This window comes from Rhea pennata, chromosome 23 (assembly GCF_028389875.1).
Source record: "Rhea pennata isolate bPtePen1 chromosome 23, bPtePen1.pri, whole genome shotgun sequence".
NCBI lineage: Eukaryota > Metazoa > Chordata > Aves > Rheiformes > Rheidae > Rhea > Rhea pennata.
This window is the reverse complement of record NC_084685.1, coordinates 8,669,882-8,682,240: the sequence shown is the minus strand read 5'-3', so window position 1 is coordinate 8,682,240 and position 12,359 is coordinate 8,669,882. Positions and strand designations below refer to the sequence as shown.

Genomic DNA, 12,359 nt, shown 5'->3' with positions numbered 1-12,359 from the left:
GGCAAGATCTAACCTATTTTGGGCAGAAAAGAAATAGAATGCAAACCCACAGCAATCCTGACAGATGCACTAGTGACACCCTGATGCACCCAGGGGAAGCGGTGAGCCACAGGACGTTTCTTGAAATTCCACAATAAGAGCACACCCCAGGACTAGCCCGCGCTTGGAGGGGCTCCGTGAAGTGTCTAAGTGAGCAGGCTGCCTTGACTCAGTGCTGGAAATTGAGGAGAACAACTATGGGCCAGTCACTACACCGAGCAATGAACTGGACCACGAGGATGCTGTCAGTCAGCCACCTGCTCCAGGGCCGGGGGGGTGCACGTTCCCCGGGGCAGAAGCTCTGCATGAGAGAATTTGGGGAGCACCTGCATCTGTGCTGCATTTTCTAGGCAACGCTGCGACACACACAGCAGCAGCAAGGCTGCGGGGACGGCTCTGACCAGATTTGCACCAGATCTCTCCTCCCAGTCCTCTCAGTACAGCACCAGGGCTACCACTGCAAGAGAAAAGGGCCGCTGAGATCACAGCCAAACTAAGCTGACATGAGCTCTTCCATTTCTGGTGACAGTAACATCTGTGCTTCAGCACATATTCCTTTAGCTCTATCAGCTCATGCCTGATACAAAAATAAGAATTCCCCCCCCCAAACACACACACACACACCCTGGAAAAGAAATATTATCTATGAAGATGTCATTTTCCTGGAAGGCCCAGTCTTGAAATCCTGGAACATTTTTTGATCACAACTTTCACTCTTGGTTTAAAAAAAAAAAATGACACAGCCAAAGGACAGTATCGTTTTAGAGAGGCATTAGTTTATGGGCAAGAAAATGCAACAGGCTGTAAGTCGCGTTTAACCAACTCTCACTGCATATCCAACTATTTAATACCGCACAGAGATCCCACTGCAAACAGCAGAAAAGTCTTCATCTGCTTAAAAGGTCTGATCAAACCCATGACACATCACTTGCATCCCAAGATTATAACCACAAAGCCATACAAACTTGCTTCTGTTTCAAAGAATGTCCTCAGAAGGATTTCTCTCCCATAGCTAATAAATAACCTTTCAGCCTGTGAGGTTCAGAAAGCTTCAGATTTGTTTTCTGAGATCAGCCAGCTAGACTAGCACCAGGAGCAGCAGTTTCCCTCGTTTTTGATTAATAGCCTTTGCCCTGTATTAAACTAAGAGCAAAAATTTGAATAAAGACAGTAAAGTTATCAAGTCAGATAAGAACATGCTTTACTGCACTACAGCAGGTGAGAAGGAAAGATTTTTCTACAGAAATGCAAGCATTCGTATTCCTATTGTATTTCCTTCCCTGTTCACAACAAGGCTCTACAGCAACGCCTTGTCATGTTACAGTTAATATACCAACATGCTCAACATAGATGATGCTAAGTATGAAATATATTTTACCACCTCTTCAGTCAACTGGATAAGTTCACCTCTGCTTAAGTTAAAGCTGTAAAAAAGAAACACCTCTATTAGAGTTAATTGGAGAAAGCATGCATTTATTTCCAGATTATACACTGGAAATTGGCCATAAAATTGAAGTAAACTCCCCACTGTTTCTTCCAAAGTAATTGTTATCTTACTGCAAAAATGCAGGATTGAAGTTCCTCTATCCCTATCTTCTTTCCAGCCGTTTTTCCCCTCCCCTCTCAAATGAAACCTCCATGCCAGGAACATCAGCAATCTGCATAGCCACCTCAGAAAATGTGAAATGGCCTAACTTCAGCAATGTTGAATAAACAGCAAGCTAGTAACCGAGTATGTGATTATCTGTTACAGCAATTTTAGAATGTTTTTTGACCCATCATACTACATCAATTAACAAGCCTGTCAAAATCCACCCAGCCTACTGCTGCCATTAGGCTGTGTATAGAGACCTAAGATTGTCAGAGAAACCCCAGGGAGGCAGGATAATTCCTCCAGCTTTCCTGGAAAGCCAGCCAAAACACTGAATGGACTTTCAAAAGCCACTAGAGACCAGATAATTCAAGCTAGCAGTTTTTATTTGTATAACACAAGTTTTCTTTGCCATGGCTTTTACATGGCTGCCTCCATCCAATACATAAACTATATACTCCATAATGATACAGGAAGTTCAGTAAAATGTCAGCTTTTGAGTATAAAATGTTAATCTTTTGATTGCAAGAGAACAAGCATACATAGCATTCTGCCAGAAAAACAAAAAGACCACGCCAAGTAACACAATGGCTAAGTCAAGAACAGTACTAATTAAAAACAGCATCAAGCAGCAAGTTCCTGGACAATAACATTAAAAACCATTTTTCCTGTAATTTACAAATATTCAAAGTATCAGGTTACTTAAAATTAAGAAGCATTTTGCTTACTAACATGAAACATTACAGTTTTGTAATGTATCATAATTAACCAGGTATACAGGTTTCTGTGTCCCTGTGGTTTCTATGGCACATGGTGCCAGTTTGGGTAGGTCACTCCTTGGACAGAGGGAAGAATCGTAATAGACAAAATGGCTCCTGAAGAGTATTTTCAGCAACAGCTGTATTCCACTCTCCCCTTCATAATTTGCCACTCAACAACCTTGGTTTAACCACCTGGACTTACTTAAAAAAACCAAAACAAAAAACCCCACACAGATACAATGTGTATCAACAAATCAACTGCTTCTGGCCTGCAAGTGCAAGAATCTTCTCTGTATTCTAAGCACAATGAAATTCCAGGACCAGAACCAATTACTACCGTAATTGTTTTTGTGTATTTAAAATCTGTTACAGTATCTACAGTAAAAAAACATCTTATAGAGGAACAGGGAATGAAAGGGCAACAGTCTTACCAAATAGGCCTTATTACACATTTTTGGATGCTGTTGTAGCTTGACAAAGCTGAAGGGGACAGAAAAACATTAGTGACAAGGAAGATGAAGCAACAGCTTTTTAGAGAAAAATACTGAGAAATCCTCAGGAACAGTATCAGCAGCAGTCTAGACATGACTACAGCTGTTTCACTGAATGCTCAAAATTATTGCTGTCTGAGGACAAAAGGCACAATATTACAAATCCTCTTTGTCAATGCTATACAGAGAGAGCCTAAGACAAGTTACAAGGCAAGGTCAGTGTTGTAGAGCACTATCAAATGTGGTCATCCACTTCTTCTGACAACTGCCTTTTTTAAACAAATGCAGAATAACTCACATGTAGCTTTGGAGCAGTGTCAGGTCTTTCATCCTGAGAAAGGAAGGATCACACTTCCTAGCTCCTCTTGTTCCTGAGAGTTGTGCAGCCTGACTTAACATTTGTGGTATATATTGAAGGATTACCTCCTCTCAGGAAAGGAAATTCAAGGGGGAGCTTAGGTAAGGAAAGTATCACTGAAGCGCACAGTAAAACCAAATCAGTCTGCTAACCTAGCTTTGTACTAGATTTATAATCCATCATTTTCCACAGATCTGCATGGTCAAATTTAGCAGAGAGGCTTAGTTAAGAGCTAATAACAGACTTGACTATGCATTGCAGCCTTCACAAATAAGCCTCACACCACTGCAGAGGAGCAGCCTTATGCCATTCACAAGCCTTGTAAAGTCTTTCCTCCATATGCCTGATATTACATTAAGCCACCTCAAAGTCAAATGTAGCAGAAGGAGTAAGGCCACATGCAGTTCTGAACTGCAGGAACTTAAGATGTACCAGACTTTCCACTTACCCCCCCCCCATAGAAAACACCCTGCTCTGGAACAGCAGCCCCTTCTGTTGAGCTCCCAAATTCTCTTCAGCATGCTCTGGGGCAGTTGGGACCATAGATAGGGGCAGTCATGACTATACCAAAAATCACTGTAAGCGTATCACATCTGATATCCAGCCTCCAGTTCGAGACTAGTACTTCCAAGGATAAGGAGGAGCCCTCAAAAGGCACCCATGGCAGCTGTAGAGTGTTCTCCATAGGACAAACTGCCCCTCAAGCTTTTGGCATGCCTGGTTCCCTTCAGCATCTGCTCATATACCCGGATTTTGAGACTTGTACGTAAGTATTTCTGCAGCTAGCCTTTGGGGATCCAAAAGCTGAGGGAAACGGCTCATCACAGCATCAACTAAATGGGGATGGAATATGCCACACAGCTTGACATGCACATTGGCCCTCTCCTCTGCAAACTGGTCAGAGAGGGCCCACTGGCAGGAGTCTCCCCCATATGTTGGTCCTGAGGGTCTCTGTACAGATCGAGGATCTCGCACACTGGTAGGTCTTGCCTGAGGAGGAGGCATCTGGTACGGTTCAGACCAGTACTCACGGGAGTGAGGTGAAGGGGTGTTATACTCATTGGGCAGACTGTATTGCCCAGCATTAGCAGGATGTACAGGTACTCCATAGCCTGAGAAAGAATGAAGTGGCCCTGAGTGAGGTATCTCAGGGCCATACTGTAAGAAGCTAGCACCAGAGGAAGTAGATTTATGGGAACCATGCTTGTAAGAGACCAGACCATTTTGCTCCAAGTTGGAAGAATGTGGATAGACAGGTCTCTGCCTACCACAGGTGCAGAGTGCCACCGGCTCAGTGTGGGAATGATCACAGTGACTGGTAGATCTGTAAGGCCACATATCAGACATCTGGTTCTCCAGAGATCCAATGCCTGAGTCAAGATGCTCTTGAGAGATATAAGAGAGAGAGTCCATATGAGGATGCTGGTACCTGTCAGAAGATCTGTGGCTCCCATTATTAGGGAGGACACCACCTGACACAGAGCCTTTGACCTGAAGGGGTACATCACTGGGCTTTGCTTTATGAGTCAAGCTTTTCCTCTCCGCAGAGACCTTCTGCAAAGAGCTTTTATCAGACTCTGTGGGCACAGAGCACAAGAGCTCTGCCTGGGAAGTTTTCTTGCCCTTCTCGTCCTTGGCAGCACTGGTACTTCTGGTAGGAGACAACCTTGCATTGGCTCGGAGTTCATCTGCTAATGAGCGCTGGGGTTGATTGATCCTTTCAGGATGGTAGAATTTACACTTAATTCCATAAGTGCATTTCTTCCCTGCAAGGAAAAGGCAGAGCATGGAATGACCAACTAAAATTTAGTAAATACATGAATTATACTTTGTACAGACACTGCAGTCTTCATGTTTAGAACGCAAGCCTTACCATAAGGGCATTGCTGTTTCTTGTGTTCTGGCACCACAGGTTTCTTTCTGAGAAAGTTATCCAGGCTGGGGCCATGTCTCCCTAAGGGATCATCTGGAGGCATAAACCTAAAGCAAAATATATCTCAGTCAGCAATTCACTTTCTGGCATCATAGTCTCCTTTCTTCTAGAAGTCTCCTACTTCAGCAAAGATTAAAAACTACCTGAAGCCTAAAAAGCCTTCCTACTTTATTGAAGAGATCTCTCCAGTCACCTGGTAAAGACTGGCATGAAGTGCTTCTCTTGAGGCACAGAAGTAGTTCTGTGCTTTGTTTTTGGTCACTGTTTCATGCATGAAGGTAGAACTTGTTGCTGGGCTGCCTGCTAATGATTGTCCTGGGCAGAAATCAAGCCCTGAAGTCTTTCTAGGAACTCCAGTAGAGCTCCTAGCTCCAAACCATGAAGAGCAATTAAGACATTTCCAATTTGTACCTCACAGTCGGGCAGTTCTAGTTACTCTTCCTTCTACAAAAGGATGATCACAATTGCTGTGGGATTTTGTTTATTTTGTTTTTATAGTCTACACCAGGCTTTTGCTCTTTTCACACGTCATATGCTATTGCTTCATTAAAACAAGGTAGCATGCTCACTTGGAACTTTTATAAAGCATAGGAAGAATGGGAACATACTTGTCATTTACAAAGGAGTACATCAACAGACGCTCCTCAATGAACTTCTTCCACTCAGGACGCTCATTCTGCAGGTCTCGATAGGTATCATTAGAAACCACAATGCCATCAGACTCATGTGCCAGTTTCACAATGAATCGATCATCGTAACAGACAACACGCTTGCCTCCAACTCGCCTGGAAGGAGTGAAGACCAGAATTTTCTTCTTTTCAAGGTCACGGAGAATGTACTGGTCTAGAACAAACACAACTGTGAACACGCTTATACAAATGTGCATAGCCCAAAGGTCTCCCCCACTGATAAAGTAACGTTAAAAAAGACACAGAAAATGAAGTAATTTAATCTTTCCGCAACCCAGCCTCTACTCTCAGCTCTTAGAGTCTGCTAGGCTTATCAGAGGTAGATTCCTTGCCTGGGTGCTTGTATAGCACCCAAGCAAATTCAGGAACCACAGAAGCAGCTGCAATACAGCAAGGGTTTTATCCACGTAATTGCATGAATACAGAGTGTTGATTTACATTTATTTGATTAAGACTGCCAAGCTAACATCTCTTCTGGTGCTTTACTATATGCAGAAGTTTCTTTTGAATGGATTAACTTAGTCTCAGCTGTTTGCAAGTTCAGAGCAAATTCCCCACAATATGAATAATTCTAAACATCTCCAACATGCTGAAAGCTAAAGCTTGATGGAAGTTCTGTACAGTCTGCAGTGTCAAATATATTACAGTTAAATACATAGCATGAAGATGAATCACTGAAAGGAGAAAACATCAACTGATGAAAGAACACAAGTTAGGAAGCAAAGACGACTATTATATCCTTTGTTCTCTGAATTATTTCTACTGATCCAGGCAAGAACTTGTTTAGGGGAGAAGTTAATGACTTTAAATGTCATTGGTCAGCACAGTTTATTGGGTCTCCTACTACTCAGATCTTCCATTCACGAGTTAGTAATTAACTAGCCAGAACTCTGCAAGCTTATTAAGTGACAAAGCAGTAGGCCTGAAAAGCTACTTTTAGTTTTCATATTTCCACACCTGTTATAAGTACATCTGGTCGTGGCTGTTCTTTCCTCCAAGACGGCACAAAGACCGTAATATCCTTGTGTCCTCTGTCCCAAAACCACTGTACAGCCAGGAGGATACCTCGGCAGGAGAACACTTCTTTATTTCCATGGCTGCATTGAAGAAGACAATTGTGAAGATTTCAATACTTAGGTAATGTTCACACTAGTCAGACGGAACACTAAGCAAATGGATCCAGCAATTTAGATAACCTTTGGTGATATATTAGAGAAGCAGAATGAGTATTTTGTTAAACTTGTGTAAATAGCACTAAGATCTTCAGAGAGTTACTGTTGCTTTTGGTATCTCAATATCCAAATCCTCAGTTGGGGGAGGAGGGGAGGGAATAATCACGACTCTTTCAACTGCTGACATCCAGACTCTTTTCCATCAGTTCTACACTCCGGGTTTTTTGCCTTGAGTACAACATACCCTTGAACTTCCTTTGTCCTACTCTGCTAGCTAGCGCCAGTAGCTAGCCTCTGGGTATGTGAACTGCATCTTCACTGGGTGGTTTCGCTAGTAAAGTTATTTTGACAATTTAATGAAAGCAAGACATTTTATGCACTCTTACTTCAAATACTGCGTTGAGGACAGATGCTTCTTCATTATATTATGGTCCAGAGAGTCAGTTACAAGTGCACTATTTTCATGAAATGGCAATCAGTGCTGAATATCTTAATGGCAGTTGGGATCAAGGGAAAGAAAAGTTTGTGTCAGAAGCTACCTTCTAATACAAATGTTGCTTCTGAAGTCACATCCATACGTTTCCAGAAACTTCTAAATTTCTAAAAGAAAACTGTCTATCCCTTTTAATGAGTTCTAGTATTAAGTGTTATTAGCTCCTCTGCAAACAACGGTTCTGGTCAACTTTCTATATGAAGGATCTAAGCGCCTGCATTTCAGGAGAAAGTACAAAGGTAAGATCAATTATGCTGAAGATTCAAAGTGATCTCAATTCAGTAAGATTTTCCCACCTGGGCACAATCCCCTTCCCAAATCTTACTCTTCCCATGTACACTCAAATGGAGCTTCAAATCCCAGCACCATTTAGCATGCCAACAAACAGATGCAACAGCCTGGTGCTGAAGGTAACACCACCTAACCTTAAAGGACACCTGTATAAGCCACTGGGGAGCCAACAAAATAAGAGATACTACAAAGCATGAGATGTAATAATACCAGTTAGGGTATCGCAATGAATGCTTGTGGATCTTAAAGTTATTAAACCTCGTAAGGAAGGTTTCTTGGGTAGAAAATATTTGGAAGCCTAAACAGGACACAAGTGCTTAGTTACAACTCCACCCATTTGTATCAAGTTCCAGTAGTAAAAAGGACACATTACAACCAGAAACCATAGCTTGGGGACACAGAGAATCAGTCCTGAAGGCTGTGCAAATCCTTAGTCAAACGCAGTGCTGTGAGCACACCTACCAACCTCAAGGCAGCCCAGGGCAATATAGGGAACACAGGCAAGCACCCTACGCTTAGATACGGACCAAAGGGCCGCACAAGAGGAAGAAACAGGATGTCTGAAGCACAGAAGGGAAGGGAGGGAAAGGAGAACATAGGTAATTGGGCGAAGAGTTGTGAGAAGAAAGCATCATATAGTACAGGGAGCAAAGCAGGTTGCAGATTGGTTTAGAGCAGGGAAGATGTTCTGCAATCAGACAAGAAAATTGCCTCTGTACGTGGAGACTTGAGAGATGGTGGGTTACACTCACCCCGAGCACCAGTGAGACACTGCAGAAGCGTAACAGCAAAGCTGGAGCGCAGAGGTGGGAGGGTGAAGCCTCTTCGTACCACGTAGGAAAGGGAAAAGAGCAGAGCAGACGTAACCACGGCTCCTACCCGGTATCACACTGCTGCTACCGAGCCCCACTCTCAGCCATTTCGCAAGAATGTTTCAAAGGCAATAGTTTTTGAAACTTAATTGTTTTTCCTGATAGACTTAAATTTATGTTCTTCCCTTAGTGAAAGGTCAAACCTCTTACGCGATCACGAAAGATGCTAAAAGCAGTAGGTATTAAAGGGAGCGAAAGGAAAAAACAGTTACAGTGCTATGCATTTGGATAAAAAGCATACTGTATTAGCATCCTAATAATAGGTTAAAAGCAAATAAATATTTCCCAAACCTAGGAACACTTACTGACACTTCTTTGCTGTTAAAACAAAGAAATAATAGATCTAATATGTTATGCCACTGTCACCTGTTTGTACCACGTGAATTCTATTAAAGCAAATTCACAAGAATTCTTAAATATAACCCAGATTTGCATATGCAAAATATACTTCCTAGGTGAAATAAGATCTGTATTTTCCTCCACCACCTCTAAAGTAACCAAATTCAGCACTTTTATTGTCTGAAGGGCTTAAAAACCAAACTCAACCTACAATCCATGCTCTACTTCCAAAAGCCAGAAAGATGCTTCTGATACTAAAACCAAGCATAAAGTATTTACTGAAACAGATTGCATCCCAGCAGAGACATTTCTAAGTGCTGTTACTGCTAGTACAATTCTACCATCAAAAAGATACTTTACTTCTCCTCTTCTCGGCCTCACCCTTCACTGAAATAGTTAAAATTGGAGAGATGCACCAAAAGAATGCTCCTACAAAAACTACGCATTGCAATGAAACTAACACCTAAAGAGACACTTAAAGTACCTCAGTAAGAACCCCAGAGTAGAAAAAGGCTGACACGAACAATCAGAAGTAGTATGTTCAAAAAAGACATCTTCCAACTTCAGATTTCATTTTTGCTCTAGACAGGCAGACAGTAATCAGTCTTTTAAAAATCAAATGAGAAATAAGCAGAGGTTAAGAGATTTTCTTTTTTTCTTTTTCTTTTTTTTTTTTTTTTTTTTTTTATTTCCTTCCTCTAAGTCCCTGCTACTGATCCAGAATGTACAGAAAGTAGCTAATTGGACTGATCTGATTTGGCAGCAACCAAGAAAAAATTCCCTTAGAAGGAAGTAAAAGCTAATTTCCACTACGATTTGCATATGTTTGTCAAGAGTTGTTCAGGGAGGCTGCTGTACACACTGCAAATGAATCAGCAGGGAACATCACACCATCAATACAGGAAGTTTCAGAATGGAATTCCCCTTCTGGCAAATTGCTTAAAAAAGTCAGACTGCTTTTCTAATGTCAAAATCTGTTCTATCTGCAACATTACTGCTGCCTCTCCTGCCCAGAGTCACATTTGCTGTAATCTCTCCTGCACTGTATGAGGCAATTTTCATGGGTAAGTGGCTACGTAAGTCTCACTGTTCTTATCTAAGGTATGATTCTTGCAGTGAAGTTTACTTACCAGCCCATATTTATAACAAGATACTTGCTGAAGTGGCCACAACTGCTGAAGGACTGCAACAGCAAGGAGGAACTGGACTCTCCTGAGGTCTTCCAAGTTAAATTTTTTACCCTCTGACTCTCCTCTACTACCAGTCTCAGAATTTCACATTTGTACCGGGACTCTCGTGACCTCAGTCTGTCATACAGCAGGCTGCATCCCCAGCTTTTCTCCATCCTATTCTGCCATCAGCTATGCCAAATAGAAAAGTCACCTGCAGCCACACCTGCCAACAGGTCTCCATTAAGCACTTTCTTCTGCCTTCGACAGTCGTGTTCATAACAGCTGCGTGCACCCACAGCCAAAAGCTGAAAGTAGGGTCCACGTGGGCTCCAAACCTACAAATACTGGACCTCGAGACTGCAGCTGCTCCAAGAATGTTAGAGTTCTCTGTGCCCCAAATCACTGCTCCAACACAAGTGGCTTCATAGGCCTTTTTTTGGTTACAGCATCTGACAAAACCTGCTCTTTCAATACCGGAAAACCCGAGATGCTGAGCGTGAGTCACGGCCCTGCCCGTGCGCACAGCTGCCAGAAATGGCACAACTGGACATTCTGGACACCGCAGACCCGAGGCCCCCTTTGGTACATCATCCCTTCTCTATTCGGCACAAAAAATAACAAAAATGGAAGAGTCACAACCTGGAGGCTGGTCTCCAACACAGGAGACTGCTCCATATTGCAAAGCCTTCTCTAATTAACCCTGCAATTATTTATTGAGCAATTTCCTGCTACGGAAACTTACATAAAACCATTAGGTAAGAGGACATCAGCCTTCCAGTTATCCTGCTCACAAGCCAGAAAGCAGCTGTAAAATTCACCATTTCCGACGAAGCGCACCTGCGCTGGGCACCGACACGTCCCGGCAAGGGGGACGGGCCGGGCCGGGCCGGGCCGGGGCGGCGGCGCGCGCAGGCGCCAGGCTCGGACCTTCCCCGCGGGCCGGGCCGGGCCGGGCCGGGGGCGGCGGACCTTCCCCGCGGGCCGGGCCGGGCCGGGCCGGGGGCGGCGGCTGGGGACCGCTGCCGGCCCCGCGCGGGGCCCCGCCCGAGGGAAGCGGCGCGGCCCGGGCCGCGGCCGCCCTACCTCATGGCCACGTTGCTGCCGTCGATGACGATGGGCCTCAGGTTGTCGCCGCGCTCCTCCTCCGCGGGCGGCGGGGCCGCGGGCGGGCGCTTGGCCGCTCCCCCGCGCGGCACCAGCGGCGCCTCGGCGGGCTGCGGCGCGGCGTCGGCGGGCTCCGGCGCGGCCGGGCCGTGCTTCACCAGCTCCCCGAGCACGGCGTTGGTGTCGGCGCGCAGGCCGAGCTTCTGCAGCGCGGCGTGCACCTCCTCGCACGAGTAGCCCAGCTTGCGGAAGAAGTCCACCTTGAGCTGCATCTCCAGGCCGTCGGCGGGCGCCGCCGGGGGCTCCGCGGCGCTCATGCTGCCGCCGCAGCGCGGCGCCGGGCGCTCGGCGGCCGCCTCAGCGCGGCCGGGGAAGCCCGGCGGGGCGGAGACGCTGCCCGCGCTCATGGCGGCGCTGGCGGGACGCGCGGCGCTCCGGCGCGGCGCGGACCTGCGGGGCAGCGCGCAGGTGAGGGCCCCGCGGGGCGGGCGCGGCGGGGCGCGGCGGCGGCGGCGCCCGCCCCGGCCCCGGCCCCTTCCCCTCGCCGCCCCCGGCCCCGCGCCCGGCCCCGCTGCTCACCGCGCCGCCGCGCCGCCGCCGCCGCCGCGCCTCCATGGGGCCGGGGCCGCCCGCGCCGCCGCCGCTTTATACCGCGGCCCGGGCAGCGCCGCGCCAGGGCGGAAGGGCAGCGCGGGCGGGGAGGAGCCGCCGCCGCCGCCGCCGCGCCCCGCCCGGGGCCCCGCGCGCAGCGGGCGGAGCGCGGCCGGCAGGGGCGGAGCGGGGCCGGGCCGGGCCGAGCGGGGCCGGGCCGGGCCGGGCCGGGCCGCCGGCCGCGCCGCGGGGCTGTCAGTGGGGCGGGCCCGGCACCTCCCCTCAGGCCTGTCCCGGGCCCCATCGCCTCTCCTGGAGCCCATCGCCTCCCCTCGGGCCTGTCCCGGCCCCATCGCCTCTCCTGGAGCCCATCGACTCCCCTCGGGCCTGTCCCCGGCCCCATCGCCTCTCCTGGAGCCCATCGCCTCCCCTCGGGCCTGTCCCCGGCCCCATCGCCTCTCCT

General features: G+C 46.9%; 1 protein-coding gene across 1 annotated transcript; it reads right to left on the bottom strand.

Annotated features, from left to right (window-relative positions):
- Positions 1 to 1,998: 1,998 nt before the first annotated feature.
- On the bottom strand, positions 1,999 to 11,712 carry ZC3H12A (zinc finger CCCH-type containing 12A). The gene is made up of 5 exons (XM_062594109.1): positions 11,285 to 11,712; positions 6,820 to 6,959; positions 5,782 to 6,016; positions 5,114 to 5,220; positions 1,999 to 5,006 (listed from the first exon to the last, which is right to left on the bottom strand). The coding sequence occupies exons 1-5, from the start codon at positions 11,710 to 11,712 to the stop codon at positions 3,979 to 3,981; spliced, it is 1,938 nt and encodes a 645-aa protein (XP_062450093.1). The 3' UTR covers positions 1,999 to 3,978.
- Positions 11,713 to 12,359: the final 647 nt, after the last annotated feature.